General features: G+C 48.2%; 1 protein-coding gene across 10 annotated transcripts in view; it reads right to left on the minus strand.

Annotated features, from left to right (window-relative positions):
- The window catches only part of Arnt2 (aryl hydrocarbon receptor nuclear translocator 2), a 143,843-nt gene that overhangs the window by 79,557 nt on the left and 38,253 nt on the right, over window positions 1-26,033 (minus strand). For 8 of the 10 annotated variants that reach the window (XM_075953259.1, XM_075953253.1, XM_075953255.1 and 5 more), the window contains exons 3-5: window positions 19,668-19,715; window positions 12,901-13,114; window positions 9,838-10,051 (exon numbers count right to left, since the gene is read on the minus strand). In XM_075953259.1, coding sequence (XP_075809374.1) covers window positions 9,838-10,051; window positions 12,901-13,114; window positions 19,668-19,715 — 476 coding nt within the window. The remainder of the gene's footprint in view (window positions 1-9,837; window positions 10,052-12,900; window positions 13,115-19,667; window positions 19,716-26,033) is intronic. The other 2 variants (XM_075953250.1, XM_075953256.1) reach the window with 1 other exon arrangement.

Genomic DNA, 26,033 nt, shown 5'->3' on the forward strand with positions numbered 1-26,033 from the left:
GTTTTTACCAAGATCTAAATCACAACACCAGGAAGCAATGATTCAGTTTGTCTCAAAACGTTCCAAACAACTCAAAATAATTATATCTTCCTAAAAACAATACTATTCCTGGGCTATTTTTGTCATAGTTTCTTTCTTTTTTTTTGGAGGGGCCGGAGTGGGGGGTGGACTGTGGACTCCCTGGTTTCAGTATCAAGGCTGAGATGAAAGATACTTAAGAAATGGAGATGAGCAGGGTGTTTAAAGTGTGATGCTGAGCGGTCTCCATCATTCTACGCATCTTTATCATTCTGCCCGTCGGTGAAGTAAAATCAAAAGCAGCCTTTTCATCTAAATGTTCCCTCCTAGGCATAGAGCAGATTAGACTGCACTTGTGGGGTCTTTCCTTTAATTCTTCTGTTGCTGTTGTTCCCAGACATCGTTTTAGGATGTGGCAGTGCTTAACGTCTGGATCGTGTTGGAGCCACAGATTTTTAAAAATTCAGATTTTGGGACCGGAGTGGAGGTTTAAGTGGTTAAGAACACTTACTGCTCTTGCAGAGGACCTGGGCTCAGATCTCAGCACTCGCGTGGTGGCTCACGTCAGTCAGGGGATCTAAGTCCCTCTTCTGTGTCCCCATAGGCGCCACCAGGCATGCACGTGTCTGGATGTGCTTCTGCCAATGCAGTGGGGGAAGCTGGCTAGGACTCACGCGTCAGGTAGTGAATTGAGTCAGAACAAAGGAAGGCAAACGAAGCAAGACAGAAACCCAGAATTCAGGCAGATAGGAAACATGAGCAAGATAATGACAAGGTAGACTGGCTGCTTGGCTCTGACAGGACCTGGATTCGGATCCTAGCAGATCTAAGTAGGGTAGGTAGAAATATACTCTTTATCTCACCTAGCAAAGACTTAAACTCACTGGAGTTAAGTGGTCTGGCTGGAAAGCAATGAAGAAGGATCAGGTGAGAAACAGCAGAGGGATGGGGGAGCGTGGCTCAATCTACATCACGTCCCCAGCTGAATGGGCTCGATGCCAAGATGTTTTGAGGCAAGCAGGGTCACATGCCACCTCTATGACTGCAAGACCCAATCTTAGAATTTTGATAACACATCGACTCACAAGGCAGGGTGGGTCATAGTTACAGCATTTACAGCCCTGAACATGCTTACTTCTGAGCAGGTCACATTACAGTAGTTGAAGCAGGCAAAGACGCTAGGTTGAGTCTAGGGGGGGACCATCATTAACCTCAAACTCACCACAGGGAGGGATAAGTTCTATGACTGGACTCAAGAAGAGCTCAGGGACATGAATGGGGGTTTCCAACTCCTCTATGGCCAAACTTCCTTGTGGTAGAAACAATTTATCCATGAGCACATAGGACAACTCAAAGTTGACAAGGGCCATCCTATCTGGTTACAGAAAGAACTAGAACCATTGTATCTACTCCTCTGATTGTTCTTGTTCGTTGCTTTTGTTTTTCAAGCTAGGGTCTCTCTGTTATAGTCCCAGCTGTCCTGGAATTTGCTCTGTAGAGCAGGCTGGCCTTGAACTCAGATTCACCAGCCTCTCTGATTGGTTTGTATGCCTATAATTCTCTTGGATATAACCACTTCCTTCTATCTCCACTTTGTTCCCTGGACTTTGATTTAATGTTGTACTCCTCAAATGTACATCCTTACAGAATCCGTGGGCCTTCTTTGAAAATAAGGTCTTTTTAGATATGAGGTCACACTGGATGAAGGCAGGTGTTAGTCCAATATAACTGGTGTCCTGATAAGAGGTGAATTTAGACACAGACATCAAGTGTAATGAGGGAGGCACGGAACAAGAGGCATCTATAAGGAGAGGCAGGAAGGAGGCTTAGAACATATTTTCACCCCGAGCCCACAGAAGGAACCAGTTCAGTTTCACACTAGGGTTCCAGAATTCTGGTCTCTAGAGCTGTAAGAAAAGTTCTTTTGTTTAAACTGTCCCAGTTTGTGGCTACTCATTATAGCAGCCAATGGAAAACATCACCACCTAGCCCCGGCCTGCATCATCTCCACACCTGCGTGGGCTGATTCCTTCCATCTTCTGAGACACCCCCCACGTCCTCCTGAGATGAAACCTCTATATCCTCCCGAGATGAACTGCCTCCTACACACAGCCAGTCTGTCTTCCCATGCCCATCCTCCACGCTGTGGCCACAGTGAGCTTCTCACATATAACAGGGGGCACAGGTTCCCTTTGGCCAGAAACCCTTCAACTCGAAGACTCTGGGAAAAAGAGCCACCCTCACTCTACTGACAACCTTACCTGGTTCACCCTTGCCATCTCTTACCAAGCAGCACTCGCTCACCCCACAGCCTTCCCCAACCTGACTAGACCAGTCCAATGCCACATCACTGGCTTTCGCTGCCCTTTAGGACTTTGTCCTATGTCCCACCATGTTACATGAATTAAACATGATCTTTCTCTGCCTGTTTTCCCCTAAGCTGTGTAAAGACCACAAGAGCCTGGCTACTTTGGTTTAATTTGATACCAAATCCCCAGCACTTAGCATAGTATCTTGATAAAGTTGGTACTTGATGGAAGACTGAATAAATGGGACAGAGAGGCTTTTCTCCCTGTACTCCTTCCAGGCCTGTGCTGACAAAGACACTTTCAGCGGACAAAAGAAATTAAGCAGGGTGAGCAGGGACATTTGGAAGGCCACCCATCTACATTAGTGGCTCTGTGTCATTCTCAATTATTAAGAAATGAATGAAATACTAGTTTCCAAACAATCATTATGCTGTCCCCCACAGATCAGCTCTCGGAATGCTCTGGATTGGTCCTTAGGGGATCTGTATCTACAGATGAGAAAGTGTGTCTGAGTTTTCAAGGTAAAGATTCACAGGCTGCAAATGTCACCAGGGCCAGCTAACCAAGGGCAGGACCCCCCACCTCCCCTAACTGCCTCTCCACGTCCTCATGACTCCTCATCTCCTCTTTGGTCCTGTGCCTGAGCCCCACTGGATCATCTCGTGGGACTTCTGGCAGCGTGCTAGGAAAACAGCTCAGCTGGAGTCTGCAGCGTGTGCAGAAACACTGCTCCGGCTTCTTCATTTGTTGTGACACCCGCCACGATAATGATCCCGGGCAGCTCAGGCTGGAGCTCTGTCCGGATTCATGAAATAGCTTTCAAGATAAAATAGGAGCGAAAAACAAACAGTTCCGGGGGCATCAGCATGCCATGTATTCACGAAGCCAAACAAGGCAGGTTGTGTAAATATTTAACAACGAGAAAAGGAACTGAACCCGCTCCAGAGAAACATCTGGGATGGAAAGCACTGCGGTTTCCAGCGGGAGTGTCTGCGTGGAGAGGCAGGGCACCTCGCTGTGTGTGCTCAGCTCTACGCTTATGTGTGCTCACTGCGCACCTCTGACAGCCCAACTCTGAGCACTTTCTCTGCTGCTTACGTGTTTACTACATAGCTGGGCAATTTCCAAGGGCTTCACTCAAATGTGCACGCTTTTCTAACCATTAAGATGTTACATTTTCCCCTTCAAACAACAGAAACTCAATAACAGTGTTAATAGTGGAGATAAAATCCGCAATTGTTTTTTTTTTTTCCTTCTGTGTTACCTAATATGGCAAGAAATGGCCTGCTGAGTGTGCTTTAGGGTTTCAGGTTTTGGCATTAGTCCAAAGACTAAGCTGGGGCATTCCAAAGAAAATAAACGATGTACTTGAAAATATGGTTTTCATGAAGTTACCTTCATGACTGACAGTTGGAAATACACCATCTTCTTCCTGTACTGATACCACAGGGTGGACTGCATAGTTCACAGAACTCCTGTGGGACCAATTATCTGCCTCACATTCTTTTCCCCTACAGGACCCAAGTGCACGGCTCAGTTCCACATAATCTGTCTTGCCCTCTCTTGTGAAGTGTGACCAAGGGAGCCCAGCTGCCTTGGGTGGGCTGAGACGGAATGGGGACAACGGCCACTATTTTCCCAGGCCCACTCATCGCATGACCACCCTGTCTCAGGCTGCTCTTTGGAGAGCACCTGGCCTTGTACTCCCAGGGTGGCAGTGTGGGTATCCCTGAAGTTCTCTCCTATCTCACAGTGAGGCAGGTTGCTGATGGTGAGAAGGACACCCATGAAGTCCTGGCCGTATCCTTGAAGATCTGGGCTTAACAAGAGAACCTGTGTGAGTTGCCAGGGCGGACCATTACCTCACATCAAGTATGCATGCAAAGGCTGCTCCTGACCCTAGCTACGACAAACACCCTTTCACCTCTTCACTAAACCCTTCAGTTTCCTTCCAACGGGATTGATGTTAGTTTAGTGTATCTACTGTTCAAACCAGAGAACTACAGAGTGAGTGGGTTTTGGGGGAAATCTGCCTTCATCAGTGAAGATCCCTCATTGATTAATCTATCACCGGCTCAAAAATCTGAGTAGATAATCAGGGGAGTGTAAAACTATGGAAGGTAGAAACTAGCTGGGGAGTGTGTCATTGCAAGAACGCTATGGAAAAACATATCTTGTCCCTGGCTGCTGCCTGTCCTCCCCCATCTCTCCCTCTTCCTCTTTCTGCTTCCTGGCCACTCCAAGGTGGCAGTCTCTGTCACATGATAGTCTCTCTGCCTTAGTCTCAAAGCAATGGATCCAGCCAATCACAGGCTAAACCCCCTGAAACTATGGGCTGGACCCTCAAAACCATGAGCCAGAATACACCCTCCCCGCTTTTGCTGTGCAAGAGTCTGATGAAAACGCAGGCCTTTGAGGAGTTCATGTTTCAAGCAGCTCTAGGATTCAGATGCTGACAGACCACAGAACACTGTCTAAATCTCACCAAGATCAACCCGACCAGTACGGATCAACGTGAACAGAGTTCCATAATTAATAAGAAACTTGACAGATTCTATCTCCTACCCTTCCAAGGTGGAACTTAAACAGGTCAAAAAGCCTAACAAGATCAAGAATAAAGACCCAATCAGAGGAATTAAAAAAAAAGGCCCAAGACGGCATCACTAAGTTGGTAAATCTCAAAGTTCAGAGTGCATCTCAAGGACTGGGGGACATGGCTAGACAGACTGCTTCATCCTAGCTTCTGATTTAGTGGGTCCAGGGTGAGCTGAGATTCTCATGTCCAGCCGGTTTGAAACCTGATGTTCACATAGCTGACAGGGAACCTCTGCTGGAGATGAGGACCTTTGAGGGCAAGGAGGTGAGACACCCAGACTGTCCGCTCTAATCACACAACTCTGACACTACCCACCTCCCATGCACCCCTGAGCCTTCAACGCTATGCATGCTTGGCCCTGGACTGCTCCAATTGCTGGTGCTGCAGAGATACTGGTAGCAATCTCTATGCTCAGGACTTGAAGTGACGCTGAGGAGAGGCCATCTCTGCCTTTGTGCCTCAAGTCATCACCTGGGCCAGGCTCCCTGGCCAAACACTGGGTGAGGGTATCTGCCAGTTCTCTGCAAGGATGGAAGCTGGTAGTGTGCGTGGTTAGTCTCTACAGGGGTAAATAATGCCAAGAAATGTAAGTGGATTAATTAGGTATTAATATTTACACTGTTAGGGTTGGATGAGAAAATGAAAGTCACCAAGCATCCCCAGAGTCCCACAAGTGTCTTCTCTCCCAGACAGGCGAAGAGACTCTTGAGTGTAGGTGGCATCTTGAAGCTCTCATGGAAAATGCCCGATGAGAGGCTATAAGCACAGCTGGCTGGATATGGCTCCCTGGTGGCGGGCTCTTGGAGAAGCTATCTGTGCCCAGACCGGAGCCTGGCCAAATACTGTGATCCAAGAGTCAAAGCATCCCTGGACTTCAGCAAAGCTCCAAGGGAGATAGGAAAAGCTTAATCACAGCTGATTGGGATGAGTGACTCACATACTGGGGCTTTCCAGCTAAAACCTTGGGGACCAACCCAGCTTGGGTTCTCCCCAAATTATCACAAAGAATCCAGGCTGCAACAGTTGGGAAATGGGGGCTGATCCACAGACAGAAGCGCAGGGAGTGTCTTATAGGTGAGGAGCTGGAGAGGATACATCTCACGTGACCTGTCCACAACTGTACAAGACAGGTGACTGAATTAATGGATGAATGGTCATGGAAAAAAGGAAAAAGGAAGGAAAAAAGGAAGGAAAGAAGGGAGGGAGAAAGGGTAAGAAGGAAGGAAAGGAAGGAAAAAAGAAAAGGAAGAAGTAACCTTGTTTACCTGTTTCACCCACTTCTACCACTGATCAGATTTTTTTCAAAGTTATTCCCTATACTGACTCAAAATGCTGACCTAATTACCTGAATGCAGGAGAACCCTGCAAATCCCTCAGCACAAGGCAATGCAGGGGACATGGGCCAAATGGATTTCCTCTTGAAATGCCCACAGATTAACCTCTCCCACATCCTCTTTCTGGCTGGAGAACCAAAACCTCCCAGTGAGGTGCTAGGGTCAGTGGCAAAGCGCCTCCCGTTTCTGCTCACCAGGATTAAGGGTTTTCCAGAGTTCAACCACCAGAAGACAGAGAATTGGCTCCCTCCCTCCATGTCTCCAGGGTAGTGTCTCTGCTGCCCCCTGCTTGCTTTCTGAACCTAGAGCTTGGGCATATCCAGTTACAGCTAGATGCCTGTTGTCACCTGAAATGCCCTGGGCGTTTCCACACCCACCCCACCCCCATCCCCACTGAGAGGGACTACTCAGACCACTCAGCTCCAGTGGCTATTTCTGCAGGCCCCTTGTCCACAAAGCACTACTTGCTCTCAACAACACTCCCTCCGCCATCAGAATCACCTTACACACCACTCACTGCTCAGCGTCCTTCCTTCCTCAGAAGTTACATCAGCTCAGGAATCCAAGTGCCATGGACGGAGAGGTAGCCTCAACCTGGCTCTGAGGCTCCTTAGCCCTCAGGATGGGTCAGAGCACGACAAAGCAAAGGGGTAGAACCAGAGCTAAGAAGGACAAGCTAAGAACGCTCACAGAGACTTTGACAGAAATCATCCTGCCGGATATATACTGCACAGCCAGAGGCCCCAAACTCAGAGCTGCGTGTAAATGTGTGAAGTCACTTGAAAAGCCCCACATGAAACAAAGAAAAGCCAGGGCTGGAAAAAAAAAAGACTTGAGATCAATTCATATTGTCAGATAGTTATGCTGCATAAAAGCTACTGTGGATACTGGATGAGTTAGCACAGAACCATGGCTCCTAAGGGGGGGAGTTCAGGGTTAGCTTCCCATAAGCCCCGGCTCATGTTTATGTCAGGCAGTCAGTACAGAGCCTGGTTTTATGAGGTCTATTTAAAAACGCATCGCCATTCAGCGGAGACTGCCAGTCGATGAACATGACGCTCAGAATGGCCAACACTGCAGCTAGCGCCTGGATACAAGCAGTTGGACGCGCCCCTCCTTCCTCCACAGGGGCCACTACTGCCTTGGAGCCGTGGTGACAGTTCTTCAGCACAGCCCTGGTCTGTTTTAGTCCCTCTCCTCCTACAATTTTCTAACCAGTGGACTAGGTCCTACTTGGAAACCTTAGATGAGAGAATAAAACCGCAGCGGGAGTGAGGCTTAGGAATCTCGTGTGATGGGGGATAAGAAGAACGAATATCAAAGAAAGGAACTTCCAGGATCACTAAGAAAAGACCGACTAGAGAGTGAAAATAAGTCTCCCAACTCCCTCTCCATGGCTATGTCTATGTCCGACATTGCCGTTGCTATCTGAGTGAGGGCGCCATTGTTGCCTCTTGGTAGTATTAGAGTCCGGCACTCATTCACGGAAAGATCAGACCACTGCAGTGGCCCACACTACTGCTGCGCTTCCCAGGATCTTCTTACTGCCCTGGTCACACCTGGCCAGCTATTGAAAGATTTAGCTCAACAAATTAGCCACTTAACAACACCCTTGAACGGAACCTGCCTTGCGCTTGGCCACCACTTCCCTTGTCATCTGCCCCAGCTAGATCTCCTGAAGAGTTTGAAGAGGCCACATCCTGTGGCCAAATACAGAAAGTCTGGGGTGTGTGTGTGGGGGTGGGGGGGGCACCGGCTCTTTCCAGAGGAGGTGATTTCAACTTTAAAACCAACACTTCCTGGCTGACTTCACAGTTCCCAAGTATTGAGCTTTATGTTCTGTGTAGTAAGACCCAGCCCAGCGAGGGAGCAACAGTATCTTTCTAACCCTGCTAATACCATGGATAAAATGAAAGAAATGCTTGACTACAACTTCACTGGTTGCTACCCTAATCCCCAAGGTCATGAGGACAAAACCTTGTGACTGTGCCATCCTTCCTATCCTGTGAGGACACAGCTAGTAGGTCCCCAAAAGTGGCCCATCACCAGGCACATTTACTTACAGCTTCCTAATTAGAGACTTCCTAATCTATAAAACTATGAAGACTATGTATTGATAGATTTAGTATGAGGGTACACACACACACACACAGACACACACACACAGACATACACAGAGAGAGAGAGAGACACAAAACTTTCATTTTTATGTGTGTGGATATGTCAATGTGAGATCAGTTGTCTGCAAAGGCCAGATAAGGGTCCTGGATCCCTGGGGTTGGGGTTACAGGCACTTGTAAGCTCTACCCATTGTGGGTACTGGGAAACTGAACTCAGGTCCTCTGGAGCAACAGTAGCAAGAGATCTTTGCCTCTGAGCCATCTCTCCGTCTCCATGAATAGATTAAAGCTAGTGGTTCATAGTGCTTTGTTGCAGATGAAGGTAGACTAGGAGGTTGAAATTCCAGTCTCCACACTGTGAGAAAGTCAGTTCCTGCAGTTTGAGTCACCCACTCTGTAACCAATGTCACAGGGACCTAAGCTGACTACAGTGAACAAACAGCGGCTCACTTATTCACTAGGCTGTGACATGCAAAACATTAAATTTAGCATTGTACTAGACACAAATGTGAGAACCCCAGTAGTATACAGTGCAGTCAAGGAGGAATACAGCACAGTTGCATGCTATAGAGAAGACCAATATTTTGACAGAACAAATCTATAATTTTGTTATCAAACATATATTCCAATTTGATATGTTTGGCAACAATCCGAGAAAAAATGTGAGTTTTGTGTTTGCTTATCAGTGAGAAATAGTAGATGAATACAGAAAAATGCACCTGGCTGAAGCAAGCCACACAGAGAGCCATATCACTCACACACTCCAGACATCTACCAGTAACGTCAGCTCACCCTGAGTTCTCTGTATTTGGTGATAGAACCCTCCAGCTGATGTCACATGACTGTCATTGACACATTCCACGAGAACACACAAGTGACAAAACCTCCTGAGACTTGTTTCCCCAACCAAAACTCATTTTCCAGGCCAAGAACCATGCTTAATATTTGTGACCTTCCATTTGTCACCTAAAGCCATGCGGTTTAGTAGGTTCCCACTTTTACTTTTATCTGCTATGGAGTGTTTTACTTCCAATCCACTTCCCCCAGTGAATTCTACACATCCGATTGCATGTGTTTTGTATACAGAGGTGATTTTGAAGAATGTGTTTGTTATGTTATGACAGACTGACTGACTTAGATATTTCAGTAAAGAACTGTACTTCAGGTGGCTAAGGCCTAGGTTGTAAGTGAATGGGTATCATACTGATACATAGAGATCCTATGGGTCTCACAAATGTAGCAAGAACACCTCCTACTGGCTGCATGCACTAATTACAGGAAAAATTTCAAAAACCAAAAAAGCGACTCCTAAAAATTTGAAGGAAGCCCTTACACAAACTTAATACAATATATCACCTTACCTTTAGGATATTTTGTGACTTCCAGCTTTCTCTAATATGTTTATGGGATAAACAATTTTCAAGGTCAAATGGCCACCCACATGCAATAGTTACCCTTACCTGTCATGGAGTTTTCTGAAGTGCACAGCTGCTCTCTCAGCTTCTCCACGTCATCAGGGTGTACCTGTTCATAGAGGGTGCTCCCAAACCACTCTGACTGTGGCTGATTCAGAACAGGAGTGACGGAATCAGACACGTAGATTACTCTTCCTGTCTCAGCTGCCACCACAAACAGAAATCCATCAGCAGCTTCAAGAATGAGATGCTTCAGTTCCTGGGGAGAAAAAGTCATGGTCAGCAAGTGTACTGACAGATCCGGGTCAATTATCTTCTCTTAACTAGCAACCTCAGCTTCCTTTGTGTACCTATTCATTCCGTCATGTGCGTGGTTGTGTCAATGAACATCACTTCACCTGGTTAGCTTATTTTCTAGAGAAAGACCCAAAACTTGCACTGCCCCTAAAACACACTGTCTTAGAATGACTGGGGGAGATCTTTAGCATGGAGAGATGAGAGACCAGGCAATGATGATCAAGAGGGGCTGAGCTGCCGGTTCCCTGAGATACTTTCCTCGTGTACTGAAACTTCAGTTAGCTGTGACACTGCCCAGAACCCAGTTGTACTGCACAGAAGATGGCAGGAAGGAAGGAGAATGAGACGGGGAGAAAAGAGAAAGAAACAGACCATGAGGCTTCCCACTGTGTGAAGATACTGCACTCTTGTTCCCGAAGCCCTGCTGTCACCCCAGGGGGCCACAAATGAGGTAAACTTTGCTAAACTGCCTAAAGGTAAACCATGCCTAAAGGCAGCTCGGTGGTAACTATCCATAGCCTGTCACACCAAGCTAAATAAAGAACCTGGGTTCCTGGCCTGCAGGAGGTGTGGAGCTAACCCTCCACTAGAGTCTGTTCCCACCACTCCAACTTTCTCTCACACCATCCAGGCCCCAAACGAACAAAATCATCCTTTGGGATCAGCAGTAAGCCAGCATTCCCCACCCCAGATTCAAATGTTTAAATAGAACCTCATGATGAATGGCTACCACCCATATCAGGGGCAGCTGAGAGGAAGCCAAGGATAGAATCTGGAACATTTGGTCAATCAGAGTGGCCTCTTAGTGGTCAAGAGCCCAAGTCCCTAGAAGACCGTAACTTCTGAAGGCACAGTCTAGGAACTCTGGCTTGTGTGCAGTCACTGGCTTGGGATTGAATCAAATGCACTCAGTCTGGGATACCAAGGTGGATGCTGACAGTGCAAACATTTTCCAAACCAACGCTCGCTCTGTCAATTTCCCATGCACACATCTGCTTCCTGTGTCTCTTAGATGCTTCCGCAGTTCTAAGAACATCAGCATTCTCATTCACCATGTCAGGAAGATCTTCCCAACACGAAGATCCTTAAAAAACATGGGAATAAGATGTCTGGGAGGGAGAAAGAATTCTATGTCACCGGATGAGGCTGCGTGGCTTTGTTTACACATGCATGTTTTAACCCAGTTTGCAAGGACAGCAAAGATCTGATGGGATGGAGCCACCCCCCACCCATCTCTTCCCATCCTCTCCCCTGAGGATCAGCATCTCATGACTCATACATGGCCTTTCCTCCTTCCCCCAGTAAGACAGTATGGGTTTGGGAGTAGGAAGGATTCCATCCATGCCCATCCACTTAGCTTTACAACTCTGGCGTGATACTTATTGGCTCGGGCTTCTGATAGTTCATCAAGTTTACTTTCAGTGAAATTTTTGGAGGTTTAATGAGCCTCTGGTGTGCAGGGCTGACACAGTAAGTGTGTACAGGGCTCTGTAAATGGACGTGTGACCGAGCGTGGCACGGAGAGGGCACACGAATGCGTGGTTGCCTTCTCTCTGCCGTCCCCTATAGATGCGTAGAGTCTTTTTTGTAAGGATTAAAGGAATTTGGAGAAACTCTCTGTACTGACCCTAGTGCTAGTGGTACTTAAATGAATTTCCAGCAAGTCATGTCTCTCTGTTCGTCATTCAACAGCAACATCCCCATGCTAAGCAGTCTACACGGGGATGCCTTCCCCATTACATCCACAGAGCTGGGGGGGGAGGGGCTAGCACGGTTTTCATCTTTTGAGATGGGAATGAGGATGGAAGCCTGTACCTGGGCCACCATGCTCCACACCTCTAAGACCAAATATGACCACTATCTTCTTCCTGAAGCGAGGGATCAAGGGAACCCTGGGAGGATTTCAAAGGGGTCAGAGTAGGTGAAGTATCTGCCACCAAAACACCTGCACCGAACAGAGGACAATGGCATTGGTTTATCATCCTCGTTCTTCTAGACCTGTAGCCACAATGTGGACAGATGCTCTGTGCCACACAGCTAATGGTCCCTCACGCCTTCTCCACTCCTCCCTCTGTACACACTGTGCACCCCTTAAGAGTCCCCAGCTGACTTCTTTGTGCCCATTCTGTGGCTCCTTCACAGCCTCTGTCCTGAGCACAGTCCCTGGTGCAGCCCAGTCGCTTCCACTCGGTTTCATTTGAGCCTCACTTTCTACCTTATTAAACAGTCCATTACTCAAGATGTCACCCACGGAACCCTTGGCATTTCCAAATGAATACTCCCGACAACCGTGTCATCTCGCCTCTTTCTACGGAATCCCATTATGGAAACTAGAGAGTCAAAGCTTCATGTATGGCTAGACAAGTCAGCTAAGGCTTTTAGCACTAGCTGACTCTCGCTGTGACCACCGTGTGAAGGACAAGGACTTGGAGCACAAGCCACCTGGCTCATGCAAATCTGTTTACTAATGCTGTCTTGCTATTTCACCCATTTCTTCCCCCCAGTTAGCTCTCGTTACCCTCACATACAGGAATTATGACGTCAGTGTCACTCTCCTGTGTCAGCATCCTCATCCACACCGTGTTGTCACCACCCCTCACGGGGGCATATGGGAGATTAAAGAGCAGAAAACAAAGATCGGGCACTCTTGAAGAGCATTTCTTGCTGATGAAGAATGGAAGCGCACATTCTGGCTTTCACCCCTCCCCCAGTCCTGAACTCCACGTTCCCATGGAATTTATCTCAGGCTTTGTGACCCTAAGATGCTCCCCCACTTTGGCCACAACACCGAAAGGGGTAACACTGGGGCACCTGCTCAGTGAGGAAGGAAGGCTTGTACGCGCCGTCAGTGGATTTGTTCCCGGTGCCCCTCATGGACTTCATGTGTGAAACCGCCATGCGCAGTATGGTGAGTTTGTCTGGCTTCCGAGCCAGGGCACTGCAGGTGGGAACCATGTCGGAGAGCTCCGTGATATACTGAGTCATCTTGTTCCGCCTGCGCCGCTCAATCTCACTGTGGTTCTCTCTTCCCAGAAAGCAAGAGGTCAGGGGGAGGGAAAAAGAGAAGGATCAGACCAGGGTCAGCGGTAAAATAACACACTGCTAACATCAGATGGCCAGATTCCTAGGCCTAACTCATAAGGGCTAAGTGCTTTGGTCCTTGTGGGTTGAAGCCGAGCCCTGACACATCTGTAAGCTCTTGTCTATGTGCGGGGAGCATGGACCTCTGTGGCCTCCTTCTCTAAATATGTAATGGCACTTCCTAAATTGCCCACATATCTATAGCTTTTTCCTAGACATCCAAAATTAAGACCAGGAACCATGGAAGACCAAAGCATCCTGGCAGGCTTTCTGTGTGCATCTTTCTGAGTGATTTTTAAAATAAAGGTCTGGGCTCACAGCTACAAAGGCAGCTCCTGACTGCTTACACATGTGATTTGATATACTTCATGGTATGAAGCACTATAAGAGAGCCTCCATCTTATGCCCCTTTAGTTTTTTGACGGTGATAGCCCATTCCATAAGCACTGTGCCTCAAAAGACATAGAGCACCGACCATGACAAATCCCCACACAGTCAAGCTGCTTTCACTTTCCATACAGCACTCGATATATTGCACAGCACCTCAGCATCCGCCTGTGATGAAGGGATGTGCTGGATGCTTAGGCGAGTATTCTAATCTGGCCAAAGGCAGCCCACTCCAGGCCAAGATGTGCGGCAGGGGCTGTATCGCATGCTTTTCTCCTTAACAAAATCCTCAGCTGAAAATAGGCTTGCAGTACCTAACCCTGTCACAAGCCTAACCACACTCTGTATCACTAAGGAGACTGTTGATGATGTAGATTCACTTCCAGTAAAGCTGTGAACGCGCCTTTGTTCTACACCCAGTGTATTTCCCCCCGCAGCGTGGCATAGTAACAGAACAGGTGTGACCCCTTATTAACCAATAACCAATTAAAAAAATAACTGTGGGGGATTACCTAACACCATCTTGGGGATGCTTACAATGAAAGTCTAACAGAAGGGCTGGGAGACTATTTCTGTCTCGAGTTATTTATTACCTTTAGGCGCAAGAGAGAGTAACAGCCAGCCCCATTCAACTTAAGAGAAAAAGCTGTTCCCTGGGATGAAATCGTGTCTAAAAATATGCCCCATGTGTACTGCTGCAAGGACGGGAGGACTTGGTGGCTTCTCTGGGAAGGAGAGTGGCGCTAACAGTAAGGAAGATCCCCAGGCAAGGCTGCTCCACACACTGCATCCTTCCAGGAAGCAGAGCGGCATGGCAATCAGGCCCGACGGTCTGATGGTGTGTGTGCTGAAATGTGCATGCTGCGTGTACCCAGCGGCGGTCCCCGTGGTGGCCTGCTGTGAGCCTTCTGGAGCAGATCCTCTGTGCAAGGAGTCCCGAGACAGCCCCCCGTGGGGAGAGGATGACAGAGAAAACAAGGAAGCTCAATGTGGTCTTCAAGCAGTTGGAAGGTGCATTGTGCACAGCAGGAGAGAAAAAGACACAGAAGTGGGGGGGGGGCTAGAAGCGGCTGGGGCGGTGCGCAGAGATAGACGTATGTGGCGATAGGAAAAGGAAGAGTGTTCTGGAGATAGGGTCCATCTGGAGGGTCCAAAGGAAGACTTAGGATGGGGAGGATGCATCAAGAGCGGAAGACACATTCCTGTAGGATGGGCAGACCTGGTGCGAGGGGAAGTTGAGGAACTTGGAGGCTGGGGAGCAGGCCAGAACACAGTGAGAAATCTAACGGAAGGCAGGCCAATGGGCCCTGATGTTTTAGAGGTTCACAGGTGGATGAGCTTTGTAGGATAGGGAAGGAAGACAGGTTAAGACCAGTCAGCAGATTCCTGGGGCCAACCCCACCTCCCAGATACTAACTGGAAAGATGTAAACCAGCCAGCGAAGCACCAATGTTCGCGTGCACGGCAAAGACCCTCCGTGTCAGGAAAGTCTACATCCTCCAGGCAGAAATGGGCAGAGTTTGCTAAGTAGGGGAGAAAGGGCCAACCAATAAGAAGAGGTTGAGGTGGGACACCTACAAACCAGAGGAAAGAAGGGATGCAAGCAGGAATTTGGTCAAGGGACTTCTAGCTCTTGAGCACAGGCCAGAATCTTGCCATAGAGAGACTAGAGACCCTCTACTCTCATTCCACAGCCACGGAGCAGGTCACGTGGTGCAGACCACACGCTTCAGCTGGACATTTGCTCATGAGACCCAAGGCAGGGCGAGCTCCCAGAGGCGCATACTCCTACCTTGCCAGCTCACACTTCCCGGGCCACCCAGAGAAGGTGGTACTCGGAGAGCTGATGAAGGACGAGGAGGCCAGACAGGAAGCTCGGGCACTTATGGGAGAAGATGACTCAGGCAGGACCCAGAAGTCCCTCCCTCCACAGCACCTGCCTGCATCTTCCAGTGAGACAGGCCTTCTTCTCCATGCGGTGCAATATCCAAGGGGAATCTGCCTGCCCCGTCTGGAGTTGAATTGACCCTGGAGTCTCTCAGTCTGACCTTCAGGATTTGGGATATCCTGCCAGTCCCATCCACTTCTCCCTGAATCCCCTTCTCCATTCCAACACAGAGGCTGCCACTCGGCACCTCTCTGAATCATAGGAACACTATGCCTACTCTGACTTATCTCAGGGCCATGCTGAACTAGGCTCCTTCACCATGAATGTCCACCTGTGGCCAAAACTCCTACAAAAACCTCTTGACTCTCCTCCCCTCCCCATGCCCAAGCTCACTGCCCACTGTGGCTGACACCACCCGCCTCCTCCCACCTTTCCTTTCCCGCCATCTCAGACCTTGGATTGTCACCAGACTGACAGTTCTGTCTGACGCTTAAAGTCCTCAGCGGTGGCTCCCAAACCTAGAGTTAAGTCTAAAGCTTTGAAGTAGTATCTGTGGCAACCAATGGGACCTTATTACCGGGGACTAATTTTCTCTATAAACATTGGGAGTGGGCTTTGTGAGGTTCTCTGATCGATCCATAGATAAATTCAATTTGTGGGCTGAGGTGTAAAGGATAAACAAGGTAAGATCTAAAAGCTGAAAATTCCATTCACTGACCAGTGCAGGGAATGATACAATAACCTTAGGTTTTATGAAATAAGCCTGAGCTACTTAGCAGTATGCCAAAAAGAACTGAGAACGGCCGGTTGCCCGGCAACAAGATCTGAGAAACAAGTGCTATGCATTGATGCGTATGGATTTCATTTTGAAGCCCTCAAGGATGCAGAGGTGAGGGAATGCCACCTTGTGAGAAGAGAATGACACATCCCAAGGCCCTGTCTACTGACCCAAGTTTACCTTATTCCCCAAGGGAAAGGGACAATGGGATCAATCTGCTATGCCTGGGACTGTGGTGTCTATGAGCATCCATAACTGACAGGGGCCAGGCAGCAGCAGTAAGGAAATCTTTCTCTGTGTATGAAGGAGAAGGGTCAAGGGCTCTGTCATGAGGACAGAGCAGGAGGAGGTGACACCTCTCTGCTGGACCAAGACAACCTAGGGCTTTGCCTTAGAGGACAAGCAAGGAAATCGGGACAAAGAAGGGTACTGCTAGGTGTGTGGTAACTTGGGTTTCTTCTCCAGCTCTGCTGCCAAGGGGGCCTCTCCAGTTCACTCAGCAGTGGGACATCCATCACCCATCTTGATTAACATACAGAAGGGGAGGCACTTTGTAAAGTCTCCCACTGACCACCAGGAGAGGCCGATACAATCTCTGCATTGCTCTTTTGTGACCTAAAGGTAAAAGGTCATATGGGATGGTGTGACAGTAGGTGACAAAGAGGGCTCCCTAAACCGAAGTCTCAATGAATACATGTAGGAACCCAACCCCAGAACCCAAGACACTGACGGCAGGATTGAGAGGAGCTACGAAGTCACGGGCTAAGACTGAGTGCCTCTCATTGCCTCACCTGGCATGGGGGGAGGGGTCCATGGGAGTATAAGCAGGCCCTACAAGTATAAGGCACATGGAGACCGTGGTATGTAACCTTGACTTCTGATGATAGCTTGGGAATGTCAGCTGTCCCAAGCTGAAGTAATACCTGAGATGCCACTTGCTGCTGGTGGCAGCTGATGCCAGCCACAGCACAGGAACAACTTGGGACATTCAAGAAGGATGCCATTGTGTGTTGCCCAGTGTTATGAGAAGGCTGGGGCATCACTTGTAATACAGGATGCTGACCCTTTGAAGGGATGACGGGCACCAGGTCCTGGTGTCCTTTAGGGAGGTTGATGTTTTTCTCTGGGGTGTGATCAGTCTTCTAGAGGCAGAGAGCCGCATCCCTGTGAGTTGATAATGGAATTTAAGAGAAAAACAGGAGTCAAGCCCAGTGCTGGTAAGTGGAGGCTGTTTCCTTAGGCTACGCTGGGGAAGAAAGCCAAGCCCCATACTTCCATTCCTTGAGAAAAACAGGGAACTCTCACTAGACTCCCATCGGGGGACAGAGATTATGATGCTGCCTCTGCCCAGATGATGAATCAACTAATAAGGATGGGAACTGGCTTGCATCATAGTCTCCACGCTTTCCAGGGCACAGTTGGGGACTGATTGCAAGCATGGGAGAGAGGTCTTAGAGTGCACCTTACGAAGGCTGGCAGCAAACATCCACCTTCCCCCTGGATGGTTAAGTGGAAGGTAGGGAGGAGACTTGCTTGTCTCCCCAACTCCGAGCGACTCAGACGTACCCACAGGTCCATCAGCCGTGGATTATTTCAAATGTCCTGTTGTCTAAGTCAGTGGCCTCTGGGGTCCCATGAACCCAGCCTCATAAGTAACAGCACATGTTGGAAGTACATTCCATCTCTCTCTTGTTTTTAAGGCCCAGAGGAAAGGATGTGGTTGAGAGAAGCCAAGGTCTGAACTTGACTGGGTAACAAGTGACTCACTGGCAGGTTCAGGGCGTTACCCAGCATGGGGTGGCTGCTGCCTCACACTCGGGCCCAGTGAGCTCTGTGTCCCTCTGCGGTTGTTTCATCGACACTGATATGTCATATCAAGCAAGTGTCATTCCATGTTTCTCTTCCTCTTTTTGTCCTGAGACCCAGAGGCATTATTTCCTGAGGTTCACATGCTATGGTATGCAGTCTTGAGGGGGAACTTTGACACAGAGGACTCAGCGTCATTGTTTCTGTCTACAGAAAGGTTGTGAGTGGCCAGGGCAAGCTTTGACAGAGAGGAGAAGGGGACATTTCTGAGGTTTGCTCCTTTCCAGGAAAAGATCACTCCTTGCTTATTAAGACAGAACTTTAGATACCAGGGCATTTAAAGTGGGTCCAGTCTACACAGGAAGAGATAATCCAGTTTTGTTGGTGAAGCTCACGTGTTGTTTTGATAGGAAACTTCAAGGTCATTAATGGGTTAAAAAAAAACGTGTTCTCATTTCTCATGCTTCAGTTGAAGAGGAAGTTGTGGAATGGATGGATGAGCTTGATCTCAAGGGTAAAAGTTTATGGGGGTGAGGAGATATTTACTGTAGACTAGAAGATTCTGGGAATCCCTACAGAAATGAGGCATGGGTCTCTCCTGCATTGGTAGAGAACACTGCTTAATCCACAGCTACCATTTTGGTTATGGGTAAAAAAAGAACCCAAACGATCTGCATGGAGAAAAGTAGAGAGCCAGCCCAGTGGACTTGTGTGGACATCACACTCCTCAAAACCGCTTCAAACAACCAAGGCTGTCAGTCCGAAGGTGGAGTATGAATACGACAGACGGGCACCTATCACCTGCCATGCGTTTTCTACGATCAGCAGTAACCTCGGAGGAGGTCGGAGTGAGGGGGGCAGCAAGGCAAGCCCTGCCGGAAGAAGATGGCACAGATGGGAGTTATAAGAATGGGAGAATGACATCTTCCTTCAGCGCGCATACTTCCAAGTGTCCCACAGTGCCTCAAATGAAACAGATGGAGAGAATCAGAAGTCATGATTCTCCCTTGCACCCCCAGTACAGGTGACCTGGGAGCTTTCCCTGAAGGTGGGCTAGACGGTGGCCTGCCCCACAGAGCAGCTGAAGACACTGTCATACACTCCGTAGCTTGAGTGTGAGGATCTTGAAGTCAACCTCAAACAGGCTTACACGTTCCTTGTATTTCTAATTTTCCTTACTAGAAAAAAAATGATTCTTTTTAGAGAAGGTTGATAATCTTTAAACTTAAGCCTTATGTTTTTTCGCTTGTTTGTTTCAGGGAGCCCATTAAAGTTAGTGACCATTGTTAAATGTAAAAGCAAACAGAATTAAGAACTAGGCATCACTCCCCTCTTCTTTTGCTATGCCTTTTGAAGACAGGGTCTTGCTAGACAGCTCAGGTTTGTCTTGAATTTGCTCTCCACCTGCCCCATACTCCCACGTGCTGAGATTTCAAGCATAGAACACCAGGCCAGGCTTGGGACATATCAGGATTGCTAATAACTGCCTACCACTAGGCCAAATGCAGGCACTAAGCCAGGCATACGCAAGATGGTCAAAATACAATGGTTTGCTCAATGACAAGAGGCCCTAAGTGCCTATGCATGCCGGTCATGTGACTGCTGGCTACAGGCTTAAGAAAGGCAAAGTAAACTCACCTCGAAAATTTACTGGGACCTTCACCATCTTCATCATCGAAGTCCATTCTGAAAGGCCAAAGTCACAAGTGAGCAGTGGTTATGACTTTTAGGAGACTGTAATTAGCATCATGAGCTGTGGGAGCAGGGGAACCCTCATCCCATCACATCACTGTGCAATGCTTCCGACATTTGCTAAGACGGTAACCCTGCAGTCTCAGGAAGAAGAAAAAAAACACAAATCACAGTATGTGCGTGGTTAGTTTTCTGGTCAGAAGTGGGAAATACTCAAGTCACCTTGTCCCCCTAGAATGCTTCTCAGATCATCAAAGGACAGCCCAGTCCACGTTGGGAGAAAACATCAATGTTTCTTGTCTCCCAACATCTTTGGGGTACATGGTCCCCTCCACATCATGTATTCCATATAAACACTTCATTTCTAAAATGCATGGTATATTGCTCAAGGGACTCAGAATCCAGGAAGTCCAAAGAGTGATGAAGAAATCCCGTGACCTTGTCTGGGAATACTGCTTGTGACTTGGTGAGTCTCCATGAACCTCAGGGCAAAAGTCATTCCAGACAATCATTCTGTCACACCCAGGACCAAATAGGAGGCTGTGGAGAAGGAAAATGGCCATTTGATATCAAAATCACTCAAGCAAGTGGCTGTCTGCTCGCCGAATTATTCTTCAGACCTCTTCTTTACTGGGGCTCCCCTTGTAAACATCAGACAAAGTAGGGCGGGAATTCGTGCTTAACTAACATACCAAACGTTCCTTCTCAAAACCCCATATTCCTCTCACGTCAGCAAATAGTAGGCTGGAAGATGTTAGGGCAGAGAGGGAACTTAACTATGATCAGAGTACTCGGAGTTTTTGAGGAAGAAAATGAGACACCTATAGTAAATGTGGTCTTGAGATGGCATCTCGGGTCCTGAAGTGTCCTGCTTGATCTCGGTCTGTCTGAAGGACTTGGTGAGGCCTACCCTCATGACCCAAGCAAGAAGGGGGAGGGTAGTTGCAGCTATGTCTGAGGAATCTCATGTTTTAGCAGCTTATTATGAGAATGGAGTGTGCTGGGAGACACAGTGAGATTCTGTTCAAACAATAAACAGAGAGTGGAGGATGTGCCAGAAGACCACAGTTATAGATATCGGAGCTTCTGCTTCTCGCAGGGGAAGTGACCCTCATTCCCTAGTCTGTAATAGGTGACCCAGGGAAGGTACAGGGCACCTAGGTCACCAGAAAGCAGTCATGTTACACATGAAGAGCCATCCTTGAACGCAAACCCAAGACGGGCCCCAGTAAGATGTATGGTGACCTCTAGGCTTTGAAACCACTTGGGAGACCTAGGAACTACGGTCAGATATGGCAAAATAAAGGGAGAGAGGTTCGGAGGACAAGGCAGTTTTTGCACGTCTTTGTCCTGGGTTATGTACGGTGTAGTCTGAGCTGATGTGATTTTGCCCAGCATTGCCTGATGGGATCTTTAGTCTTCAAAAGCCAGTTGTCCTAACACTAAGAATAAGAGATGGAAGGAATGGCAGTTTTGTGATCACAAAAATGCCTCTGTACAGAGAGAAAAGGAGATTGGTCAAAAAGGAGGACCACACACATGCCACCAGGGACACAGACATTCAAGGTCCCCACAGCATCATTCCGGAAGTCCAGCACTGGACTGCAGAGCTGTGTATAGGACAAATGGGGCTGAATGTGGGATTCCAAATGAAGAAAACTCATTAGTGCCCTGTATAATTACTGAGCTATCTTCTCACCTTCCTGGAAAATTCCGTGTGGGGAAATAACCACCAAACTGAGGCCGGTTGAATTTTGCAGAACCACACTGCCACCTAGTGCTCATAAAGTGAAAGATCAAATTCTTTGCCTACATAAAACCAAACCCACCATATATTCTGAAGAATTGTGCAAATATTTATCAAATGTGGGTGTGAGATACATAAGTTCTCTTTAAAATTCTATTCCGTTCAATCTGATATCAAAGTTCCTATAACAGTGTGTGTGTGTGTGTGTGTGTGTGTGTGTGTGTGTGTGTATGTCTGTGGAGGTCGAGGACTCTTTCCTTCTACCTTGCGAATCCACTTATCTAACTTAGGTCGTCAGGCTTGGAAGCAAGTGCCTGTCCCACTGAGCCATCTCAAGGTACTTTGATAAGACTGTGATCATCACACTCCTACAAAACGCAGCTGACTAACCAGCCCTCACTCAGAGCCTCAAGACCAATGAGATGTTTGGGGTGACCAAGGACGGGGCATTCTTGGGATCCACAGCTTCAGTGCTGAAACAGTCTCAACTGATAGCCAGTCCCCTATGGAGCAGATAAACAGGGAAGTAAAGGGCCACAGCTTGGCCGGGTGAGCTGCAGATCAGGCTAGCAGAGGGTAGAAGAAAAAAGCCTAGTCTTAGACCCCGAGTTTATTGGAGTCCATTGGGAACTTGAGTCATGATTTATATATAAAAAAATAAATACCAAGAAATTATGGCTCTCATATGTGCAATCACATACATGCAGCAGGGAGAGAAACTGCACCCACCACCTGTGAGTGTGCATGCAGTCACATGCGACATGGAGGGAAACTGCACCTGCCGCTTGTGCATGCATGGACTGACTCACTTGGCAGATCATGCTTAGTAATCTGGAAAAGCATAAAGTGGGCCCAGTCCAGGAGATAAATCAGGACCCCACATGATTGCTGAGATCTTCAGGATCATTCATTCTACACAAACAGTCTCACTAGCCCTCTCAGGAACACACACACACACACACACCCCATTGCTCCTGACTAAACAAAAGACCTCAAACAACACTTGCCCCAGGAGCACCTTCGGGTCTCTGCCACCATGTCCAACTTTAAATATGACTGCAAGAAACCGCGCCTACTTCTTCTGCTATAAAAAGGGGAAGTAAATCATCCTTTCTTTTATGTCTTTTATGCTTCGCTATTATTCTGAAACATCTGGATAATAAAAGAAATCAAAATACGACTTTAAGCCTGCTTGGATTCACTCTGAAACACACACAGCACGGTGGATGGGTGATCCCAGTCTTCAAAGGGTGAGCCAGAAACACACTTGACCCCACTTCCCCTACCAGTGACCCAGGATAAGAACCCTGGATGGGCGTTTCTGAGCAAAACTTGTGTGAAAGGGAGGCAATGAGGCTCTCGCTAGCAATGCTTTCTAAGGATAATGGTGCAGCAGCAAACGTGAGCTTCCGCACAGCATGCGCTTCTGCTATAGCGGACAAGGAGGAAGGTCATTCTAGTGTGGCTGGTCAAATAGTGGCTACCATTAACAATCCTGGGCCTGGCCATGGGTCCCCAGAACGCAGCAAAGTGACAGTGTGTCTGAAAATGTTCTCCCTTCTGGCTCCCTTACAGCCTAACTACACATTTAAACATCAACCTCTCTCTCTCCATTCTTTCTTTCCTTTAATTTTTAAGAGTGTGTGTGTGTGTCTCACTATGTAGCCCAGGCTGGTCCTAAACTCTGGAGCCCCCTGTCCCCCAGCCTCTATCTAAGGAGTGGTGGTCTGCCAAGCAGTGGCAGGCGCGGCTACATTCTTGCCCATCCCTGCCTGCAGCCCCCACCCTCCCTCCATCCCAGTGGGTAGCTTTGGAGTGGGCTCAGCTTATCACTTAACTCATCACTGCCACTTCCTCCCTGAGGATGAAAGTACCTGAAAGTTTGCCCGGAGGGAGCGGAGCCTCCCTTACCTCTTGCTGAGTTTAGGGAGGTCACAATGGAAGGGGTCATTATTAGGTGAAGAAAATTTTAAAAATGTGTGTCAGGTGACTTGCTTCAACTCATTTCTCCCACACGTGTGGGTCTACTTCGGAAAGAATCTGAAACCTCTGAACCTTCCTTTACCTAGTGTCCTAGCTGCCAGGCAGAGAGCAGTGCCCTGTGGAGATTCTCACTGCTAAGCCTGTTAGTGACTTAGTGACGTGGGAAGAAAGAGCAGCCAGGGAGGACTCCCAGCACAGGGCCAGGCACACGTCCGGGAAGAGCCAAAGTCCTCTAGGGGTCAGCTCTAAGAGGCAATGCAACACGAGAGAGGTGTGCACAGCTGTCCCCAGCACTTGGCACACTAACCTCCAGGAGCATGACCGTCGGTGGGGTGGGAGAGCAAGGACTTGGAAAGGAATGGGGACAGCACACTAAGGCTGTTTTTTCCCTCCTGACACCCCATCCTCTTCCATTTCCCTCTCTTTGAGTCTCTTCAGGGGTGTCCCACGATCTTAACAGAAGGAGCAGTTGGAGACACCACACTGCTGATGGTGACGGCAGACAGCAGTCAGTGCGAGCCACAGCACAAGGCCTGTTGATACACACAGCCTCCGCCGGCGTCTCACAATGGAAGGGGTCATTATTAGGTGAAGAAAATTTTAAAAATGCAAGATGTAAGAATGACTACAGAAACCTTCTTAGAGTAGGGCGAATCTCTAAGTCATGGAGTGTGTTATGCCCACCACCTGACAAGAGGAAAGGACAAGGAGCAAACAGGTGCCGGGCTTCCTGGTGAAGGTCCAGTTCCTTGGTCTGCCCTCAGAGAGCCCCACCTTCATCTTATGGCAGTGAAAGACCTGGATAAATCCAGACACCCCCCCCCCAAGCAGGAAAAAATAGAGCCAAAAATCTAAGCAGGAAGAGAATCAGAAATCTAGGATTAGCTGGTTCAGTGACTGTTGTTTCAGTAACTAGCTGAAGATAAAGTTAGATTGTAATCTTGAGAATAATCTTGAGAAATAGGGAGTTTCCCCCTTGTGATTTGGAATACTGTGTTTCAGGAACTACCTGATTATGACCTGGAGAGTGATTTTGAGAGGCAGGGAGTTGCCCCCTGGTGATCATCACTGGTATTTTTGGAATTTTCTATGATGCCCTCCCTCCAACAGAGAAGGAAGGGAAACCGCCTGTGTGGCGACACAGGACACAGGACAGCCGTGGGGAAATCCAGGCTTGTCATCATCCCTAGTGCAGAAAGCAGGCTGTTCTCCAGGATTGGGTTAGGACCCTGCAGGCCAAGGCGGAAAGCTGCTGGGGATGCACACCAGCCCACACCATGAGGAGACAGAGGCTCCCCAAACCCCCAGCACAAGGAGGGCCCGTGGGACAAAGTATGTTTGCTTAGACTTGGACCAACCTAGAGTTGCAGGGCACACTCTGGTCTCTTCTGGAAAAAGACGAGAAGGAACAATGGAGCTTCTCTCTCTAAAGAATGTGAGTTAAGATAGTAACATTGGAAGTAATCTGGAATTTTTATTGAAAAAATTAATATTTGAACACCATACATATTCTTTTATCGAGCCATACGGCAGAACTCAGGCCACAGTTAGCAAGAACGTTGGCTCAGAGAGCAGGCGGCTGTCCATGAAGCCCTAGAGGCAAGCTGCAGCCTTGATCAGGTGGTGCCCTCTGAGGAGACCCAGCAGCAGCAGACAGAACACGGACTGCCTGAGAGAGAGTGTGCAGGATCAAGGCCTGGCCTTGCCACCATGCGCAGATTCTCAGCCCTCTGAATGCTCACAGTGACCATGCTCCTCCCATGGCCTTTCCCAAAGACCCCAGCACGCACAGCGGTCCTTCTCGTTAGCTGGCATTATAACACCATGGTGTCTCATCCTCCATCCCCAGACCCTGGTGTGCGCCTGTCCCCTTGCCTCTGTGCTTTTTTTTTAAAGCATCACAGGGTTTGGAAGAGGCTCTTGGGATTAAAATGCTGGACCATTTCAGCATGTGTCCAGGCTGCAGTCTTAGGGCTATGGAAGGTTCTATTCTGTTTTGTGTTCTGTTCTCACCGAATAGGCGAATCATGGGCGGAGTGTGTGACCAGAAACGGAGCAACATCATGAGGCAGCTCATTTATTAATTATTAAACTGAAATTTAAAAAAAAGGATCAATGGGGAACTGGGTTGAGTAATACACTGAGCTGGAAAATACCAGTTAATGTTTTTCCTTTGGTTGATTTGATTTGGGATCTGGGTACAGCCGCTAATATCATTCAGCATAAGTAGGTGCCTGTTTTGGTTTCATCTGCTCCAAAGTGGTCTGTGACCTACCAGAACCAGTCTAGTCAACAGAACTTAATACTTATTCTCTTTATTGTCTGAGCCATATTCAACTTATCTGGTTGGCATTCAGGTGCCGGCTCCTTGCCAAAGGAATTCCTGCATATTCCTACGAAAGATGAGCATCGGAGGGAAAAGGTTCGAGGGCCCCGTTAGATCATTTACAGTTCCTGGGGCTGGCGCTGCCAAATGAGGCTGGAATGTTCTGGCAGTTGAGACTGAACTCCTCCCTTCTGAGAGCCCGGCCCAGTAGGACCCCACAGCGCACTCTCCCTACAAGGACAGGCAAACAGAAATC

This window comes from Microtus pennsylvanicus, chromosome 18 (assembly GCF_037038515.1).
Source record: "Microtus pennsylvanicus isolate mMicPen1 chromosome 18, mMicPen1.hap1, whole genome shotgun sequence".
In the NCBI taxonomy this organism is placed as follows: domain Eukaryota; kingdom Metazoa; phylum Chordata; class Mammalia; order Rodentia; family Cricetidae; genus Microtus; species Microtus pennsylvanicus.